The 20,743-nt window shown below is 49.4% G+C and overlaps 1 protein-coding gene across 1 annotated transcript in view; it reads right to left on the bottom strand.

Annotated features, from left to right (window-relative positions):
- The window catches only part of LOC144175832 (nose resistant to fluoxetine protein 6-like), a 421,837-nt gene that overhangs the window by 245,829 nt on the left and 155,265 nt on the right, over positions 1-20,743 (bottom strand). The window contains exon 5 of the mRNA XM_077704849.1: positions 8,564-8,646. Within this exon, the coding sequence (XP_077560975.1) occupies positions 8,564-8,646 (83 nt within the window). The remainder of the gene's footprint in view (positions 1-8,563; positions 8,647-20,743) is intronic.

The raw sequence follows: 20,743 nt of genomic DNA, 5'->3' as shown, positions 1-20,743 counted from the left end.
GCGGGAGAAGAGTCAGCGAAGTCAATGTAGGTACTAAGAAAATAAAATCAACTGATATTTTTACCGTACAGCGTAAAACTAGGGTGCGGGAAGCCCTTTTTTGCGCTGGGCGAACAAGCACAGTGGCCAGCAGCACGACTACGCATCTGCGAACGCTTTTCCGTCTAAGAAATGCAATTGCTAGACATGAGATAGTGGAAACTTGGGGGATGCTTACAGCATGAGCGCAAAACAACAAATAGTCACCTAAGCTGCTTAGAATGCTAAAACTAAATAAAAGTGTAAACTGCTTAAACATTATTACTTTATTATTCCAAGATCGGCACCGCTCGCCTCTGGCAGAATGGTTTGAAGCGCTTGGTATGTCATCGCAAGTGTTTTGCAAGTCACAAGTTCGATTCCCCGCGGGCTGGTGCTTTGGTTTTATAAGTTAACTTTTTCGTTTACCCCCGATGTTTTCTATACTGAGTTCACCTTTTTTTGGGGGCCGTACCATTCATTGCTCCACGAACTAGTTCACAGAACGCGCGCAGGCTGGCACTGGCGCGCTAGCGAGTTCTCGTTGGCGTGCTGTTGCCATAAGCACCGACTGCTTGCGGGCAGTGGCAGGCCAGAATCAACAGACCCTTGGCCTGGTGCGAACACGCTTTTTACGATACAGGCAGGTGTGAGGCAAGCTCCAAATATGGGGGAAAAACGCAGGGCATTTGAGCGTCGGCGGGAAGCGGAGGGCGTTCATGCTCTGCGTAGGCCTCGGCTAGTGAATGCTACGATTCCAAGCCGTCCTGGGAGTTGCGCCGCTGAGCACAAGGTCGCGGGTTCGATTCCCGGCCGCGGCGGCCGCTTTTCTGATGGAGGCGAAAAGAAAAAACGCCCTTGTGTTCGAGATTTCGGCGCACGTTAAAGATCCCCAGGTGGTCAAAATTAATCCGGAGCCCTCCACTACGGCGCGCCTCATCGCCTGCGTTGCGTCGGCGCGTTAAACCCTATCAATCAATCAATCCAAGCCGTCCTGGGAGGCTTATCTTATGCATTTTACAGCCGACAACATGGCAGAAGGGCGGTACTACGATTACTGGGATATTAGGTTCAGAGCATTTCAGTAACTCACGATGTCACCCGCGTTGTCCCGTCGTAGTCCGCACCGTCGTTGTCCGCACCCCTCCCCCGACACTATATATAAAATACTATCCGGCGCCAGGTTTCGATCCCTCGACCCTTGCGGGCGGAACGCAATCTACATGGTGTTCTACCCACTGCGCCACAAAGCCGACACAGAACGGGACGCTACGAACGCGCCTTATATTGTTGACTCATTGAAATTACTGCTGACGAGCGCTCTCTCGTCAGCAGTTGCCACAAGTGCGACAACATTACTTAACGCAAACTACTTAACGTCGTGCGCCCCCGGAAATGATCTGCATTTGATCGTGCCCCTCGCGAGGGGGATGTTTCACTGCGTCTTCCTACAGGCCAGTACACTCGTCGCCATCTGTCGGATGTCGTGCGAACCTTTTGCGGCTGATGGCGCGTGATTTGACACGACATTTTTAGAATGCCCATCCAACGACGCCATCGGATGTCAAACATGTTGTTTTACAGAACCAAAACCGAAACCGAAACTTGTTTCATTGCTAACCTTGGGCATCGTCCACTCACGGTGCGTCCTCTTCCCAACGTCACAGCTTAGTTGGTGCGGCCGCCGCAAACCGCGCATGGTAGTTTTTCTTCTTTGTGCTTTGTAAAATAATTACCGATTTGTCAACCGGATAAACGATGAAAAGTGGGCTAATTTGAGCCAGTCTACGCAGTGCACGCAAAAACGGGAGCTTGACAAATTCACTTCAGTGTCCCTTTAATCGCTCACGTGTGTTTTCACGGAGTATACACGGTTTCGCCAGTGCTCGCCGTTCTCTGGCAACATTGTGCGTTCACCGGAAACGTGCCCTAGAAAGCTTCCTGTTTACATTGTTTTACCGTGGTTTCAGCCTGTGTTGGTGGCGGCAGCTGCTTGTATTTCGATGTTTTCGGCGGATAAAATTATTCCGATGAAACGCTCGCGACTCGGACACTGCTGTGTTGTGCCGGGATGCAGTCTGCGTTCCTGAACAAATTTGCTATCGGAAGCCAGAACGTTCTGTTTCCCGAGATATGAAGGCAGAAGGGGCGCCTGGCTTGCAGCGATCAAGCGGAAAAACTGGACATCCACAAATAGCGCGCAGATTTGTTCTGCCCACTTCATCAAAGGGAAGTAAAGCCCAACGTGTGCTTCAGTTGAACAGAGGCAATGCTCAGACGTTAGTCTAATGTCCCAAATTACAAAGAACACGTCGGACGCCGTCGTGTTCCACCCATAACAGTAACCGCGGTGACACCAAAGTAGCCGCGCTCCGCACGAATTGCCGCACAGCGTACGTCGCGTTGCCCACGTTTTGTTGCTAATTACAGTAGCGCCGTTACATTTGCTTTTTGTGAGCGCGACGCCTGCGAGTGGGTTTTAATCGGTGCGAGCAACTGACTCGTAGTTTGTCGTGTTGCCGCCAATGGCAATCGTCGCAATCCAGCTAATTTACCTTTCGGTGTGAGCGCGGACTACATGTAGGCGGGTTAACTTGAAAGTTAGATTCATGAATAGTGCACTCGTCAGTAAACCATAGTTGTCCTCGTAACTCAGCCGCACCTGACGTCATCACATAATGAGTACGTTTTGTTATCTCAGTCACACTGAACTGAACACCTTAGATCGCGACCGATTCCGATCGGCGCCGATCTCTATCAAAACTACCCATTGTGACACAGGCGCAGTAAAAAGCCATTTATCATGATGTTGTGTGCCAAACGTTTGAGTGTGTCAACTAGCCCGTTTTAGGCAGCTTAAAATACGTGTGATAAAGCGTAGGTTCCGTTTATGTGAAATGGCGTACCGTACACACCCCTTTTTGTGTGAAAAAGTGGTGTTCATTATTACGAATTTGTTAATAGTGTTGTCACAGTAGTAGGCATGGAGTCGCTAGACATCGCTCTAAACACATCTTAAGGAATGCGCCAGAAATAATGCCGCGACAAACTCAAACACACTAGGCAAACACCGCCGCGACGGCCGCGACCATTAGAAACCATTACCGGAAGTGCCGCACCGGAAATATTCTGGGGCGAACCGTTCGGCGCATTCATGTTTGTTTACAAACAGCGAAGGTGTGTATAGCCTACGAGTTATTTCACGCCGAAGCAGTATATGTCTTACCCCGGCAGTTTTCATTCCGGGGAAGCCCCTCGACTTGGCGCCCCTTCTATGCTCCCCCTCGCCACCACCGATGCCTCTTTCACAAGTTGCGCAATGGGCTGACAACGGCGGTAGCGCCGTTACCAGGTGCTTGCGGAGAAGCAACACAGGCTCGAATAGGCATCAAAACCCCGGAAAACCGCTGCCACGGAACGCGTAGCCGCTACCGTTCCGCCTAAAATTCCACCTGATGTAGCAGTAGCGAATCCCGCCCGGATGTAGAGAACTGTCTCCCTTGGAACGCGAATGTGAGCCCGTAATTTGTCTTCAGCTTGAAAGGCTTTCCGAAACGACGCTTTCGCTAGTGTATTTCGCACTTAAGCACATGCCCATCACCAGTTGCCGGTTTGTGCGTGCACGGGTTGCGCGTGGAAAGAGGGGGTGTTGATGTGGAGCTAGGCTTTATGTCCGTACCGATGGCGCACCCGTCGTGCTGGTGGAGGTTGAAACGTGGGCGTCTCACGGCTCAATGCCACCGGTCAGCTGTTCTCCGTAGTCGAGCGGTTTGGGTTTGGGTTGGTGGCTTACCCTGTCACTAAGATGCCTACGGTGCGGCAAGGAAACGGCAACCAGATTTTTCTCCGCTAGAATAAAGCTGGAGTCCTTCGAGGTTTTAGCTCGCTATAGGACGCACGCATGTTATTTGTCCAGAGGAAGAAGAGCGGGAATTGAAGGAGCGTCAGACCGCACAGAAGCGCAAATGGGCAAGAAAACAGCAAAAAACTGCTGCTGCCGCCGTTACCACCGCAAGTTCCAGCTCATCGGTAGCTGCCAATTCCTCCCGTATGAACAGCAACCTGCCCGCTTAAATTCCTCCCGGATGAAGAGCAACCTTCCCGCTTGCAGCTCCGACGTGAGCCAATATTTCTTGTTCAGCTTGAAGGGCTTTCAGAGCGGGACATTTTCGCCGGCGGCTTTCCCATTAAGCACACGCAGATCACCCGTTGCCGCTTGATGCGTGGTAAAAGAAGGGGAGTGGTGGGAGGGGAGCACGTGCACCCGCAGCTATGGGCTTTATTTCTTCACTGAGTCTATGACCGTTGTGCTGCAGGGATGTATAAACGTGGACATCAAACGGCCGTATGTGACCTGTCCCGGTTCCCCCATGGTCGAGCGAATGGGATCGGTGTTTTCCAGAGACATTAGGATTCCTACAGCAACGGAAGGAAAAAGACAGCCCCATGTTTGGCGGCTGGAATTTGGCTTGACTCTTTCCAAGTTTAATTCAGCAAATTAACTGGGAAGTATCCTCAATCCCAAAATACAACCAAATGTTTTATTTCGTGCAATCCGCCGACTGCCTTCAGCTTCGCTGGCCTTCCTTCTTCACAGAGTGGAAGGGCACTAAGTTTTATTTGCCGACTCCCCACCTAGAGTTTGACACCAAACAGAAAAATGCCAACGATTGCCATAAAAATCCCAAGACTTCAAACCTACCGTTCGCGCAGTAATTATGCATAGAATATCTGTGTAGAATTTACTTGTCCTATCAGCATGTTGCAACTGTTAAAGCGCAAGTGGCACAAGCATTATAAGAGATTCAGTCCAAAAAGAAGCCGCGTACACTTTGATTTTAAAATCATTCTAATGGCACAGAACCTGCATTTTAAATTTTGGGCACAGCTTCGCATCTATGCCCGCAGTTATTGCAGACTGCGTGGTTCTGTTCGTGCCCGGGGATTTATCAGTTGGGCATGCAGCCTGTTTTAGCCTAAGGACATCAGGCATGTCTTGGGAATACGCTTGTGTGAGAAGGGCTTATCGAAGACGACACCCTGGATATTTGCGATTCTTGTAAATATTTTGCCACCATAGCTGTGTAAAGCGGCAATAGACCAAGATTAGACAACGACGAAGGAGGACATGCGCTCGTAGTAATGCTTTACACTCGCGATTTTAATGTGCCCTGCTGAAGTCTCAAAAAAAAGCACGGCCTTCGCGTAAAGCGCGTGGTGGACTATTGCATACAGGCAGACTCTGTTCAGCCACCTCGAAAGCAAGAATAAAAAACATAGATGAATTAGTTTCCCTAACTAGGAATTTCTTCGGCTAACTATTTCGAATAACAGTCTATACCTGCTCCGCTGTACACAATAGACAACTTGTTCAAGTTCTTTAAAGGCGACATGTAGTGAGCTGTCAAACTTCACCATATAGACAACAAAGGCAGTTCGTGCAGGTCTCACTGCAAAACACACAATGTCAAACTGACTGTTGAAAATAATTTTCAAAACAAGGTATTGTGGCAAAATCATTCAGGATATCACATTTGTACATGGTGAATATTTATGTGCACAGGTATGCATCGGTCTATTCTTTTGAAGTCGACCGGTTTGTTCCAATGTGATGAATGACCTGGGTATCACAAGCTTACAATTATTTCCATACTTATTCTGATGCACTTATTTGGTCAAGAACAGGGTAGTAGTGTGGGTATTCAAGAGACGTAACTTCCTCAAAAACATGTAACAACTACGATGCCCTCACTTACAGGGACACTGAAGTGGTTGGTAAACATTGTGGTATAACTCCCGCAAATTCTAGCGTGGAGACTAAGGCATGTTTCGAGGACTCTCGCTCGCGTTTACGTGACTTTATTCAGTAGAAAAATCTATTCTAAAATGCTGTCCTCCTCTCCGCAACCTCTTTGCCGATTTCCTGTAATGTTTTGTGCGACGTCAAAACGAGAAGGCTTGGCTTAACTGCGCAACTGCAGGCTCGCCGACCCTCCCACAAAATCAGTCGGCCCAGCGTTTAGTCGTCGGGCCACCGGGGGGACGTGGCAATTCGTCCGCTAAGCTGAAACTAAGCCACGAGGTGTTTGTGCCTGGAAGAATGTGCCTTTAGTTTGTGCATTTGTAGACTGTATCGAGCTCTAAGTGCAAGTAGCTTCACACAAGCGCACATACAACGCTTCGCTCACTGGTACGCTAGCAGAAAAATCTAAGGCCATTTTAAGGCAGCAGAAGACTCCGCGAAGGTAATAAAGGTACTAATGAATTAAAATAAAGTGAATGTGTATCGCACTGCGTAACGCTAATGTGCGGGAAGTAATTTTTTATTCATTGATTGTAGGGTTCGACGCGCCGACGCAACGCAGGCGATGAGGCGCACCGTACTGGAGGCCTTCGGGTTAATTTTGACCACCTGGGGATCTTTCACATGCCTCGAAATCTCGTACACACGGGCGGTTTTGGTTTTCGCCTCAATGAGAAAAGCGGCCGCCGTGGCGGAGAATCGAACCCGCGTCCTCATGCTCAGCAGTAGAACTACAACGCCTTAGCCATGAGTCCCCGCGGCGGGTCACTTTTTTCGTTGGGTGAACTAGCGCAGCGGTGAGCAGCACGACCAGAAATCTGCGAACGTTTTTCCGCGTAAGGAATGCCGTTGCGAGCGATCAGAAATTAGTGGAAATTTGGGTGACGCTTACTGCAAGAGCGACATTTAAGAAATAGTTATCTAAGCTGCTTGGAATGCTAAAACTAAACAAAAATGTAAACTGGCTATAGATTATGTACTTTATAGTTCCGCCCCTGGCAGCGCTGGATTATGGCGGAGTTGCCTAGAGCACTGGCCATATTGTTTTGCAGTTCGCAAGTTAAAAACCCCGATAGCGTATGATTGCATTTTTTAAGTTGATTTATTTGTTTTTGGGCAATGTTTTTTATACTGCGTTCGCTGTTTTTGCGTTGTAAGTTCATTTCTTCACGAGAGAGTTCGCAAAACGCCTGTAGACTGACACTGACGCGCTGGCGAGTTCTCGTTGGAGGAATGTTGCCATAAGCACCGACTGCTTCGAGTTACAGTACCGGATCAGCCAACCCTTGGCCTGGTGTGAACACGCCTCTTACGATACAGGCACGAGCCTGAAAACCTCCAAAGGTGGGGGAAAAGCGCACATATTTGAACAGCTCCAGTGACGCGGAGGGCATTCATCCACTGCGTACGCCGCGGCTAGTGATTGTTACGATTTCAAGCCGTGCTGGTAGGCTCATTGCACGCATTTTACCACAAAAAACATGGAAGAAGCGCACTAGGCCAATTACTGAGACACTGACAATGCCCAGCCAACGATAACGTCGGATGTCAAGCATGTTATTGCAAGGAACCGAAACGTAAACTCGTTTGAACTCTAATCTTGAACATTGTCCAATCCTGTAGCACCTTGTAGGTACAGTGCGCGTCAGGCTTGTCTAGGGCAAGCGAGCGCGCGGCTTCGGAGCATGCTGGCGACATCTGCTGATAGCGACAGAACTGTAGATAACTTGCCATTGCGCGTGAGTGGATTTCGGACAGGCTCGGGCCGGTCTCCTTTTAGCATGAGGAACTCAAACATACAGACGGCACCCACCGGAAGGGGCGCTTCTATTCTGCAGCGCTAGCTGTAGGCGGGCAGGCGGGGATACGGGGATACATGCTAAATAAAAGCGCAAAAAAACGCGGGACAAGGAGAAGAGCTACACAGTTACCGCGTTTTTGTCCCGCGTTTTTCTGCGCTTTTATTTAGCATGTCTCCATACCAACTTGCCCACTTGTCGGTGCTCCTACGATACGGGGATAAGCGCGTAATCTGACGCGATGCATTATTAGCACAGACGTTACGTAATCGCACAAGATGTTCGACGGAAAGCGCTGCAGTGCACTCTTGTTTCGTGTTTTTTGTTTGCTAAACGTAAGATTCAGAAGATTAGCGCAAACCGTTTTCCATGATTGCGTAACCCCCTGCGGGGACAGTAAACTGCGTCGAAAGACGCGTCTGTTCAACGCTCACTGTTGGCCGTGCGGAAGAAAAGCGCCCGACGAGGGTGGTGGGGTCTGGAAATAACAGTGGCATACGCGAAACGACGACTGGCCTGAGCCTGTCCGAGATCAACGCACGCGTAAAGGCAAGCTATCTCCAACCCAGCCGCTATTAGCAGATGTCGCCATCACGCTCCGAAGCTGCGCGCTTGCTTGCCCTGTATGTACGTGCGCGTCAGGCGTGCGCGTCAGCTGGTGCGGCCTCCGAAGACCGCGCATGGCGTTTTTTTCTTGTTTTGGGCTTTATAACATAAATAACACCTAATCGACACGATAAACAATGAAAATTGCGTTTTTCGGTGCCCTTCTATATGAAGTTCAAGCAAACCCAGGAACTTGAGAAATTGTCTTCACTGTCGCTTTAAGGCAATACTCAGTGTTGGTGTGTTTTATAATATTGTGTGTTTTATAATATATTATAATATAATTATAATAAAATATTGGTGTGTTTTATAACGTGGGGCGGCCATGTGCACTCACCGGTCTTCTTGCTGACGTCGGTAGAGTAGAGGTCCACGATGCTGCCAGCAACCGTCAGGACAAAGAGAATGCCAAAGAGAGCCCTACGAAAGCGTGCATGATACGGCTGTATTACGACCGCTTTGAGTAAGTAGGCGCTCACATACGAATTAACCCACAACATAAAGATGCATAGTGCATGCTATAACTGAAATTTCAAATATTACACGTCCAAACATTCGCACACGTGCGTATTGCCTAGATTAACTGTAATGTTGCAATATCCCAGATTGTGTTCCACGAACTCCTGCAACATGACGGGGCTTAACAAGCATAAAGAAGAAAGAGGCGACAAGTCCCCCCGTAAGAAGCTAATCCAAGTCGGCCGTGCTCTCAATGAAGCGTCGCAAGTGGTTTTTCATGTTTACTACAGGAAGGCGCATTATCATCCACTCAGGCACACACCTTGCCGACTTTAATGGGAGCCGAGAACACTAGCGCACCTCTACTCTCCCACAGCGTTTTTGACCCTATGATTGACACAATAAATGAATGGAATAACCACTCGTTTCTCCTTATTACATTCAGGTGCTTTCTCCAGCGAGCGATTGCGCAGTTACCGCCAAATCTTGTTAGACAAACTGTGGAGGACGAGATCAGGGAAACTTCCCTTGTGCAGCCGGTTTACATGTGCCTGAAAGCTGTCATTCTTCCTGTATTGGCGGGACCTGTGCAAAGAATTTTTCCAAACGGCCATCCCGACCCTTAGTCTCACCAGCTTTTATGACCCATACCTCCGCTCAATCCCTTTTATTACAGAGCCCTGCACAGCTAACATCTTGGTCTCAATGGCAAGGACTTCCCTGTGGTGACCGGAGATCCTGCGCTGTCGTGCTTAACCAACATTCTCTCAACTTCCCCAATGAAAGCCACCTCGGGGCTGCCCATACGCATGGCACGCTTGCGGCACAAGATTTCACACTGCGTTTCCACAGCACCGTTTAGCCGTTACGTTTACGATAATTCTTGTGAGCTCCACACAAGGCCTGGTGTCTTACTTGTTGGCCAGCTGTATTCAGTCAGCTGAAGAACTGAACTGTTCATGCGTCTGTCATGCAGCAGTTCAAGCCAGTTCTAACGTTCACATCTCGACCGAGGTCGGTTGTATCACCAGTAGTTCGGCGATCCGCACGCAAACAGGAACAAACTGCCAACCAGCTTCACTTCTGACGTCGTGGATGGCTCCCAGTGTATTATCATCCTTCACGCTAAAAATTTCTCACAAACGCTGCCCTTCTGTCTTGTCCCGTGGTATGAATGACATCGTTAGTTGTTGCTCTGTGCAGCTTCTATTCCAACGATATAGCGCTCGCAAAATAGTTATTTCAGGCACACAGGTTACCCAGACAGCACAGGACTGTTCTGCCTAAATTAAGCCGGTGTACTTTGGCTGGTGATTTTCTGTCCGGCCTTTTTCCGGCAGCCGTTTTCGGCGCGTGTCCAAATGTGGGCCTTTTGGCCGTATACGGCCGTACTCTTATGTCTGTCCAACGGCCAGTGTCCGTCAGCCAGTTGACCAGCTTACGTTCATACGGCCAGATTGGAGCCGTAGGGCTCCGACCATTCCAAAGCCACCCGTGTACGGCCGAAGTACGGCCACCGGACGACAGCCGAGATGCGGTCGTCGGACTCCATCCGTACTAAAGCTGCCGGAAATACGCCCGTGCTACGGGAATTCGAGTTCAGCCACAGTACGTTAACTGTACTGAGGCCGCTCACTGCGTGTCGCGCAAGCAGATGACTCAGTCGTGCTGTGCAGCAGCACTAACCCAGTATTTTGGGTACAATGCAGCCACATCAATGTGAGCCCCCGATCAACCACTAGCCGTCCAGCCTTCAGCGCAGCCTTGCTTAATTATCAGAGTCAGTTGATACCAAAATTATTTATTAAACTGTGCTCAGAAATTGTCGTTCCCTTAATTGCTGTGCTTCTTTTACTGTCGAATGCAGAAAATTTTAAGTTCTCTGTAGAGCTGGATTAGATGTATTGTTGATGTCCTGATATCTTCTGTGGGGCGGCTTAGCTGCAATAAACGGGGAATTAGGGGGGGGGGGGGGAGGCTGTTGAACTTCACAGAGATGAAAGTGCCGCTTTTAGCCAATTTGATTTAGGACAACCTTCTTGAGCACTTTGATGCTCTGAATAAACCAACTATTTTACAACGGTTTCTTGACCAGTTGTGGTGTATATAAAACCGGCGCGAATGCCTTTAGGAAGCGTTTTGGTACTCCACAAAAACTCAGAAGCATTCATTATAATTTCCTTCACACAAAAAGTATGTCCAGTTTTGCCCATTTTTCTTGCAAAAACATTTTCTACTCGATCAACTTTTCTGATGATCTTTCACAGGGCTGATCGTAGGACAGATCGAACAAGTGCTTTCATTTTCAATATATTTTTATTTTGTTTTCATGAGTTGCGTGCACACCACTTAAAAGCCCAAAAGAACTTAATTTTCCTCTAATGTCGTACTACAGTAAAAAAATTCTAGACGCGTTGCGAATGATGCCTTCATTCAGGTGGCTGCAGTTGTATCCCTCTGTGTTCACGCAAGGAAAGGCGTAAGACTAGAGTTTCATAATTTGTTTAAAACCAATAACATGCAATGGTAGTATTCATACAGCTAACCTTGCATACTGCAACAAATAAAACAATAAATATTTCATTCGTCAAGTTTTAATGCATAAGGTTCTCAACACGTCGGAGGCGAACTTGCGGCTCCGCAAGTTTATTTATTTATTTATTTATTTATTTATTTATTTATTTATTTATTTGATACCTGCTTGCCTTTGCATGCATTACAGCAGGGAGACACATAACCCTAAGCATTAAATATGAGACCAAATAACAAAATATTTCCCGGCACAGGGCACCTTGAGTAATCTTGGTGACGGTGAGTGGCGACACCGCGTACCCCGAGCCCCCCATACTTAAGCTGTCCCCTACCGTGGCTAGAAGTTGAAAGGTGAAGGGTTAGAAGCCGTGAACGGTGGCCGTCGGAGCCTTGGTCAAGCTCTGGCCGATGGGATTCCTGCCTGTCTACCAGGCAGGGAGCTCCGGGACCTCTTTAACTACCAGGGTAAGGTCAAAGGAGAAAGTACCCCCGTCTCCCTGCTTTCCAATGTATCGTATGGCATTTTCCAAACCCCCCCCCCCCAATGTGATCGGCCCCCGAAAAGGGGCCGCACCGAAGTTTCTTTTCCTCCTTTGCAATCGATCTCTCTCCCAAAGCCTGATAATTTCTCGCGGTTTTTGATCATGGAAACTGTTGACAAGACAAAGCCCATCACTTCGCAGTCTGTGTTTCTAATCTCCAAGTTTCTTGAAAGCCTTATCAGAAAGTCGTACGAGGCTAAGAAACTCACAACGGGAGAAGTTTTGATAAAAGTAGAAAACAAACAACAATCCTCTAACCTCCTCAAGCAAACGCGCATGGTAGATGTTGACATCAATATCACGCCCCATCGCAGCCTCAATAGCTGCCAGGGCGTGATCTCTGATCGGGATCTAATGAATGAGACTGACGCAGATCTGCTCGAGGGCCTCCGAGATCAGGACGTGAAAGCAGTGAGGTGAATCACCATACGCCGAAATGATGAAATAATTCCTACCAAGCACATAATCTTGACACTTGACCGTTCAAACCTTCCTGAGTCGGTCAACGCAGGTTTCTTGAGATGTCCAATCCGACCCTACGTGCCCAACCCACGCCGCTGGTTCAAGTGTCAGCGGTTTGGGCACGGCACAACGTCTTGTCGTGGTAAATGGACGTGCGCAAAATGTGCAGCACATGATCATCTAACTGATAATTGTAAATCCGAGAACTTCACCTGTGCGAACTGCCAGGGACCACACGCTGCCTATTCTAGGAGCTGTGAAAAGTTCAAACAAGAAAAACAGATCATTGCCTTGAAAGTCAACGAAAACATCACCTTCCCAGAGGCGCGGAAGAGGTTCGCCTCCTTCCCTCTGGACAGGTACGCCGATGAAGCTCGCCGGGGGGCCGAGCGGCGTCTGGTGTCCACAGGGACCCAGTTCAGCGAGTCTGACCTGGTGCCGCCCCCACCCCCCCCCCTGGGTTGCCTATGGCAGCCCAACCCGCCTCCGCACCGCTCGCTCACCCAGCAGCGGCTGTGGTGGCAACAACGTCTGTTGGGGATGCCGCTGCATCCACTGCTTCCTCTGCACCGGCCCAAAGCACAGGCAAGGGCACGGAGATGGAGACGGAGCCAGTCGCAGCGACCCCCTCCCCCGCCTCACTGCCTGTGCCGTCTGTGGTGCTCCCCACGCCTTCGGCACTGGCAGCGCAGGCAAAGAACACCCGAAAGGGTACCACGTCAAGGGGGCCCAGGCCGCTGGGCACCCCTTTGCCTTCAGATGACGCCATGGACGTCGAGCCCTTCCGGCTTTCATCGCAGCGGAAGGAACGGGCTGCGACGTCCAGGTAAGTAGAGAATGCCAGAAAACCCCTTCCAAGAGTCCAAGCCCCGAAAAACCCTACATAAATATCCACACTCGATTAGCTCCGAACACATCATAATGGGAAGAGAAAACATAATACAATGGAAATGCAGAGGCCTTCTGAATAATCTTGACGATGTATACGAAATACTGCATGCTTATCAGCCAAGTGTAATGTGTCTTCAGGAAACACATTTGAATTCTAAACACAGAAATTTCTTCAGTTACTTGATATACAGAAAGGACAGGGATGGCTGCACGCACTCTTCTGGCGGTGTGGCCATAATTTCCTGGAAATCCTTAGCCTGCCGCCCTGTCACTCTGAACACTGTCCTTGAGGGTGTAGCAATTCGAACAATATAATTTAATAGGTTGATAGCGGACCCGCCGCGGTGGCTCAGTGGCTAAGGCGTTGCGCTGCTGAGCACGAGGTCGCGGGTTCGATTCCCGGCCGCGGCGGCCGCTTTTCTGATGGAGGCGAAAGGCAAAAACGCCCGTGTGTACGAGATTTCGGCGCACGATAAAGATCCCCAGTTGGTCAAAATTAATCCGGAGCCCTCCACTACGGCGCGCCTCATCGCCTGCGTTGCGTCGGCGCGTTAAACCCCACAATCAATCAAGGTTGATAGCGGTATGCTCCATATACATTCCTCCTGACGTTTCACTTTCGAGCTCTGACTTCGAGGCGCTGGTTGACCAGCTGCCCGAACCGTACATCCGTACAGGCGACATTAATGCTCGCAACACTCTTTGGGGCTCTTCTCGCATGGATGCGCGGGGTCGCCTGATAGAGAAGTTTTTGACATCCTCTGGAGCATGCCTTTTCAACAAGAAACAGCCTACATACCATAACACAAGACAAAACACATACCCATTTCTTGACTTGGCTATTGGTTCTTCAAAATTGTCTTGAGTGGGGTGTGGGCACTGACCCATACCGCAGTGACCACTTCCCCACCTCACTAACGTATATAGGTAAAGGCCCATGCAGTCCATCTTACCAAAAGAGGTTCAATGAAGCAAGAGCTAACTGGAATACATTTACGGAGACATCCACACTACACCACAGATCCATAGGACACCTACACGTTGAAGAAGCTACCCAACTACTCACGGCGCACATCCTCGACGCCGCCGAAAGGTCCATTCCCCACGCCTCTGGTGCCCCGCGCAACCAGCGGAGGCCGTGGTGGAATGAGGACTGTAGACGGGCGCGAGAGGCACAGAACAAGGCGTGGGGTATCCTTCGTCGGTACCCCACGTAGGGAAACCTCCTCTTGTTCAAACGGGCCAAGGCGTTAGGAAAACGTGTGCGCCGTGAGGCAAAACGATAGAGTTGGCGTATATTCATAACATCAATAAACTCCTACACAGACTCACGGAAAGTATGGACACGAATACGCAAACTCAAGGGACAACAAACACACTGCCTGCCTCTGGTCAGCACTACAGGGGACACACTTGAAGACCAGGCTGACACACTCGCACAACACTTCCAACACGTTTCTAGTTCAGCACACTACACAAACACTTCAATGAAACACAAACAAATGGCCGAAAAGAAGCCTATACTAGATAACAATTGGTCAACATCTTCTTATAACACAGAGTTTTCACTGCAAGAGCTGAGGGCTGCTCTGAACACTTGTAAACCCTCAGCTCCAGGCCCAGACAACATCACATATACAATGATACAGCACCTACACTCAGACACTCTTTTAACACTCCTCCACCTATATAACAAGATTTGGCTTTCGGGGCACATTCCTCACTCTTGGAAGGAGGCCATAGTAGTGGCTTTCTTGAAGGAGGGAAAGGACCCATTGTCCCCCTCAAGCTACCGTCCAATAGCCCTGACGAGCTGCCTGTGCAAGCTTCTCGAGAAGATGATAAATCGCAGGCTCGTGTACTTCCTTAAATACAACGGTCTTCTCGAGAGCTGCCAGGCAGGCTTCAGGGCGGGGCGATCCACGAACGATCCACGAACGATCAATCGTATATAAAGGATGCCTTCGTTCATAAACAGTATTGTGTAACTGTGTTTTTCGACCTTGAGAAGGCCTACGACACCGCTTGGCGGCACGGGATGCTCAGTGACCTCAACTCATTCGGTGTCTCGGGTAACATGTTAAACACTCTTGTCATTTACTTGTCAGAAAGAACGTTTCGAGTGAGAGTCGGTGGTGCAGTCTCAAGGGTTCACGTGCAAGAAAATGGCGTGCCACAAGGTGGTGTGTTAAGCTGCACTCTATTCATAGTTAAGATAAACTCCCTTGGGAAGGCATTGCCACCTACAATCTCCTATTCTATGTATGTAGATTACGTCCAGATATCCTATAAATCATGTAATATGTCAATCTGTGAACGTCAAGTCCAGCTTGGTGTCAAGAAACTTGCCGGCTGGGCAGACAAGAATGGTTTTAAATTGAATCCTGCAAAAAGGTCCTGCGTTGTGTTCTCCAGGAAGCGTGGGGTCCATCCGGACCCAGACGTTCATCTGAATGGTGTGGCGCTTCCTGTGAACAAAGAGCACAAGTTCTTAGGTGTGGTGTTTGACCACAAACTCACATTCATTCCCCACATCAAGGAACTTAGAAATAAATGTCTCGAAACAATGAATATACTTAAGGTTCTTTCCCACCATGCCTATGGTTCCGACAAAGAACTCTTGCTTCGCTTGTATACTGCTTTGGTTGGGTCTCGTTTGGACTATGGCAGTGTGGTGTATGGGTCGGCGACTAAGACAGCCTTGCGAATTCTTGACCCAGTGCTACACTTCGGCCTTCGTCTTTCGTGGGGTGCTTTACGCACTAGCCCTGCTGAGAGTCTTTATGTCGAGTGTAATAAGTGGAGCCTTCAGAACCAACGAACGTACATGGACTTGCTTTATGCTTTTAAAATTTCATCGCTGAATAATCATCCTTTTTATCCTGTCTTTAACGATACATCAACATCTCTGCTCTTTGTAAATCGCCCATCCGTTCCTCTGCCCTTTTCACTTAGAGTGAAAGAGGGAGCCTTGGATCTGAGTGGTTCGTTTTTAGATGTGTACAGGTCATCCTTTTCAAACAGTTTACCGCCTTGGCAAGTTCGCCCTGTGTCGTGTGACCTTTCTTTTATTACACTTGACAAAAATCGGGTACCACGAGCTGCAATACTGCAGCACTTTCTGTCTTTGCAGTTTAAATACACATGTGCAGAATTTTATAGTGACGCTTCTAAAACCTCCACTATATGGTGTCGCGCGCTGCTCATGGTCCAAATTTCAATGCAGCCAGAACCATGAGCGTGCACACAACAATTTTGTCAGCAGAAGCGTATGGAATTTTACTGATTGTACAACACATTCTTGGAACTCAGATTCCCAATTCCATCATCTATACAGATTCTTTGAGTGTTGTTCGCGCACTGTCATCGCACAAGCCCCCCCAAAACCACATAGTTAATCTTGTATTCAACACTATCATGTCCGTGTATGCACAAAAGCATGAGCTGGTCCTCTGCTGTGTCTCAGGACACGCAGGGATCGCTGGGAACGAGTTGGCAGACAAGAGGGCCGCTGCTGCTGCACTCAGGAACACTGTAGACATTACAACGATACCCTACACAGACCTCAAGCCTCACATAAAACAACACCTGCGCAGAACATGGGAAACAAACTGGGACGAAAAGACAGAAAACAAACTACACGTAATAAAGGCACACTTGGGACGGTACACAGCTGACTCACACAACAGACACACGGAAGTCGCCTTGGGTAGGCTGCGGTTAGGGCACACCCATGCGACGCACTCGTATCTGCTGACGGGATCTTCTAGACCCAAGTGCAGTTCTGTCTTAGAGAGATATACTCGGCTATCCATGCAATAACCGATTCATTCAGTTTATAGCCAGCTTATGCTTTGTTTTTAGTACAAGAAAATACATTCAACTGTTTTAATCTTATATATTGGTGGAGACAAATCGTGCGTGAACTCAACAAGCTGTGTTGAGCAAGAAAAACCTGACGAAATCCGCGTTTGCTAGGCTGCTGGCGATTATGATTAACCAAATCAGTCATATCCCAAGTGTAGCTAAGCTTACCTTCAAACACCGCGACTAAATTAATATCCAGGCTTCGTAATTCACAAGGCTCTGTTGTTATGCGAAATATAAAATAACGTGTTTTTAAATAGACCCTCATAAAATCCCATAAAGCAGGCATGAAGTTGAGCCTACCAATGCACGAGCTTAGCCTCTTCTACGTTTATCACCAACAAAATAGTGCAACATTGCTTTCGCAGTATTATATAAGAAGAATAGACGCAAACTTGCGCTTTTGCGCGCCCTTGCCTTTCTTTGGTGGGGAGCTCCTGTGTGGCGGCCGCTTACTCGACGCCCTTTGAGGCCACTTATTTTGGTGAACCACCGCCACCTCGGGGCGAAGACCTCTGCCGGGTTGATGTCTCCAATGGTCTCCATTTCTTGACGGCGCGAATAGCCTCGAGCTGATGCGTCGACGAAGCCGGTGAGTGAGACGTGGTAGCGGCTATGACTGGCGAGGTGTAGCTGACCCGTAGGTGTTGCACAGTCTTCTTGTGGCAATAAATGGCATTCTCATGGCCTAAAAGGTTCTCTGGTAATGTCCAGTGTGTCCTTGCACCTCGCCCGTTCACCTAGAACCCTCATTACCATTTGACAAACGAAGTTCGTTCATTTAAAACATAGAAACACCGAGCGGATAAAAAACGCGTCTGCATCATCCCGCTCCCTAACGGCTTTTTCTTCATCCAGGGGAAAAACTGGTCCTACACCGGCGGGTCTCCTTCCAAACACGTCTCTGCATAAATTCTCGGCGCCCAGACCCGTGCCGTTGTTCGGCCGTACGCCGCCTACCGAAAGAATGACGTATAACCTGAGACCTTACGTAGGCTGGTCTCCTCTTGAACACCGGTTGGCAAAAATTCTTCGGCCGTTCGCTTGCCGTATTTCGGTCGAGGACCAATAACCGAATGAAAAATGTACATTCTGGGGCCATGCGTTGGCCGGTCTGGTGCATAACACCGGTTGCCCGGAGAAAACGAATATTCTGCCATCGGACGCGCGGTTCACCGTTGAAAGAGCGAATGCGAGGCAGCCGTGGTCCGGCCGGTCTCCTTTCGTTGCTTGCCGTGCTTCGGCTGAACACCGCTTCCTGAAGGAAAACAGGATGCCCTAAATCCATACTTCGGCCGTTCCCTTTCTTAATATCGGCATTCGAAAGTGAACTCAATATCTGGCAGCCGGGTAGCTGCCGTTGGGCGTCTGGACACGGGCGGCCGGAGAAATACAGAAGCGCTGGTTGCCGAATGTTGGCCGCTCATGGTATGATCAGTGGCTGCCAGAACCTGGATGCTGGCCGGACATGCCAGAAAGCGGCCATAGACAGGCCGGTTTTGGGACACACTTTCTGTGCCGCCTGGGTAAACGTAACGTTCACGGACGTGACGTGAATGTACAGTCATAGACAAATGTATAGCGAACACGAAAATATCACCCGTAACACACTTAACTAAAATTTACTGTACGTGGAAGTGAAAAACTGGCGCGGTATTGGTGCTTTTGGAAGGCCACATTTTCCAACATTGCTACTGCAATTAAGGCACGCGTCAATTCGACCTGCGTGAAAAATAGGCACGCTATTTCTGTGTGCTGATTCATATTTTCGCGTTCGCATTTCATTTGCCCATGACTGTACGTTTTGACCGACCACCTAGACATCGATGTCGCTCTATCGCTCGTTAAAACAAATTCTTCAGTCGAAACATTGCAGGCTTCCCCGACTTTACATCTTTGGAAATCCCCCCTTCCTCCCTCTAGCCAATGGACGCTTTGCTTCTTACTGCATCGTCCCATCCATGGAGAATGCAGTGGACACTATTGTTCGCGCGGAGGACCATGCGCGCATGCTGGCTGGTATACGGCTCAGCGCCTTTAAAGCTGGCTATAAAATTTGTTACCAGCACATTCACGAGCATGTGCAGTTGAATCACGGCTCTGTGGGGCTTCCTACCATAGGCTTTATAGATGAGATCTAGCCATTCTCGGCGATTCCACGTGCCGAATTTGTGAGTGCTTGTTGGGAATTTTTAAATTATTTCCGGCGCACTGCACCCGGTTGCGCTGCATTGAATCCCAATTCCTCCTTTGTATGATCGTTTAAGCGGTCTGCCGTCATTGTTATGTAAGGATGCCCGTCGCCAGCGCAATTCACGAAGGAGCAACCCGAGTATAGGAAGCACTGTCCACTCGCCATGAGAGGGTACGTGCCGAAACAGAGCATCATCATCGCAGTCAAGTGACAACAATAGACGGCAGCCGCATCGCGAACGCTTGGAAGGAAGAAGCTGACTCTCGCTTTTGCTCTCGGCCAACACTGCAGAGCGGACTTCGTGCTCCTGACTCCTAGAGCTGACTTTGATCTGACCAGTCCTTCGGCCTTGGAATAAATCCTCCTTACAGTATTGGTGGAGTGTGCGGGTCCCTCCCCGTCCTGGCGCCAGCTTCCCACCTCATTGGCCTTCGCACAATCGTCGAGAGGGCGTGACCCGCGTCGGCAATCGTTTTCTTACCCTGGAGCTCCGCAATCGGACACTTCAACCTCCTACAATGCCTCGCGACGATAACCCGCCGGCTACGCCAACACCCATCGTCTGCTCTGGTGCGATCCGTGAGCGGGACCCTCCCAAGTACAGCGGCACCGATGTACAGGACGTTGACGACTGGCTTGCCGCGTTTGAACGGGTGAGCACTTGTAACAATTGGGACAACCGCCTCAAGCTCAATAACGTGGAATATTCTTTGACTGGGCTCGCGGAGAAATGGTTCCTGAACAATGCAGTCCGTCTTGAAACGTGGCCAGAATTTAAAGCCGACTTCCAAGCAGTATTTGGACGCCCCGCTGTACGAAAATTTCGGTCGGGGCAGCGCTTGCGCGAACGTGCACAGAAAAGTGGTGAAAACTTCATTTTGTACATCGAGGACGTCGTAGATCTGTGCAGGAGGATCGACAGAGCCATGCCCGAAACGGACAAGATCAAGCACATCCTAAAAGGCATCGAAGACGATGCCTTCCAAATGCTCCTCGCGAAAAACCCCCAAACTGTGGCAGAGGTCGTTACCATTTGCCAGAGTTTCGCCGAGCTGCGTAGGCAGCGGGCTCTCACTCGGCGACGCGTCGCACAAGATCAGTTTATGTCCAGCTTGGCTGCTAACGACAGTGACGGTACATTATTTCAGCGAATCCAGCAGTTTGTGCGGGAGGAAGTGGCTCGTCAATTGTCCCTAATGCCAAACGTTCCGGAGTGTAAATCTTCTCTCAGCCCTGACCTCCGGACCATTGTCCAACAACAAGTTGCTCAGTCCCTTCCAACTGCACTGCAGTCAACTCCTGTTGTTGTCGCCCCCGTGCCCTATTCCGACGCTACGCCGACAGCCCCAATCACCACAACTCTGGCTTATGCCGATTCTATACCCTCCATGCCGATGGCCGCTCCACCGACCTTCCTTGACTCTGTCCCACGGCGGCCTTATGCTGAAGTCGCAGCCAGGTACATACATCAAAGCCCCGTCTTTCTGCAGCCCCGCGTACCTGTACGCCCCCCGGTATGCTCTGGTCTGCAACTCACTAACCCTTGGAGGACGCTGGACAATCGTTCAAT

This window comes from Haemaphysalis longicornis, unplaced genomic scaffold (assembly GCF_048455015.1).
Source record: "Haemaphysalis longicornis isolate Haplotype H1 unplaced genomic scaffold, Haemaphysalis longicornis Haplotype H1 scaffold_1, whole genome shotgun sequence".
Classification (NCBI taxonomy): Eukaryota; Metazoa; Arthropoda; class Arachnida; order Ixodida; family Ixodidae; genus Haemaphysalis; species Haemaphysalis longicornis.
The sequence above is the reverse complement of the archived record's forward strand: the minus strand, read 5'-3'. Positions and strand labels throughout refer to the sequence as shown.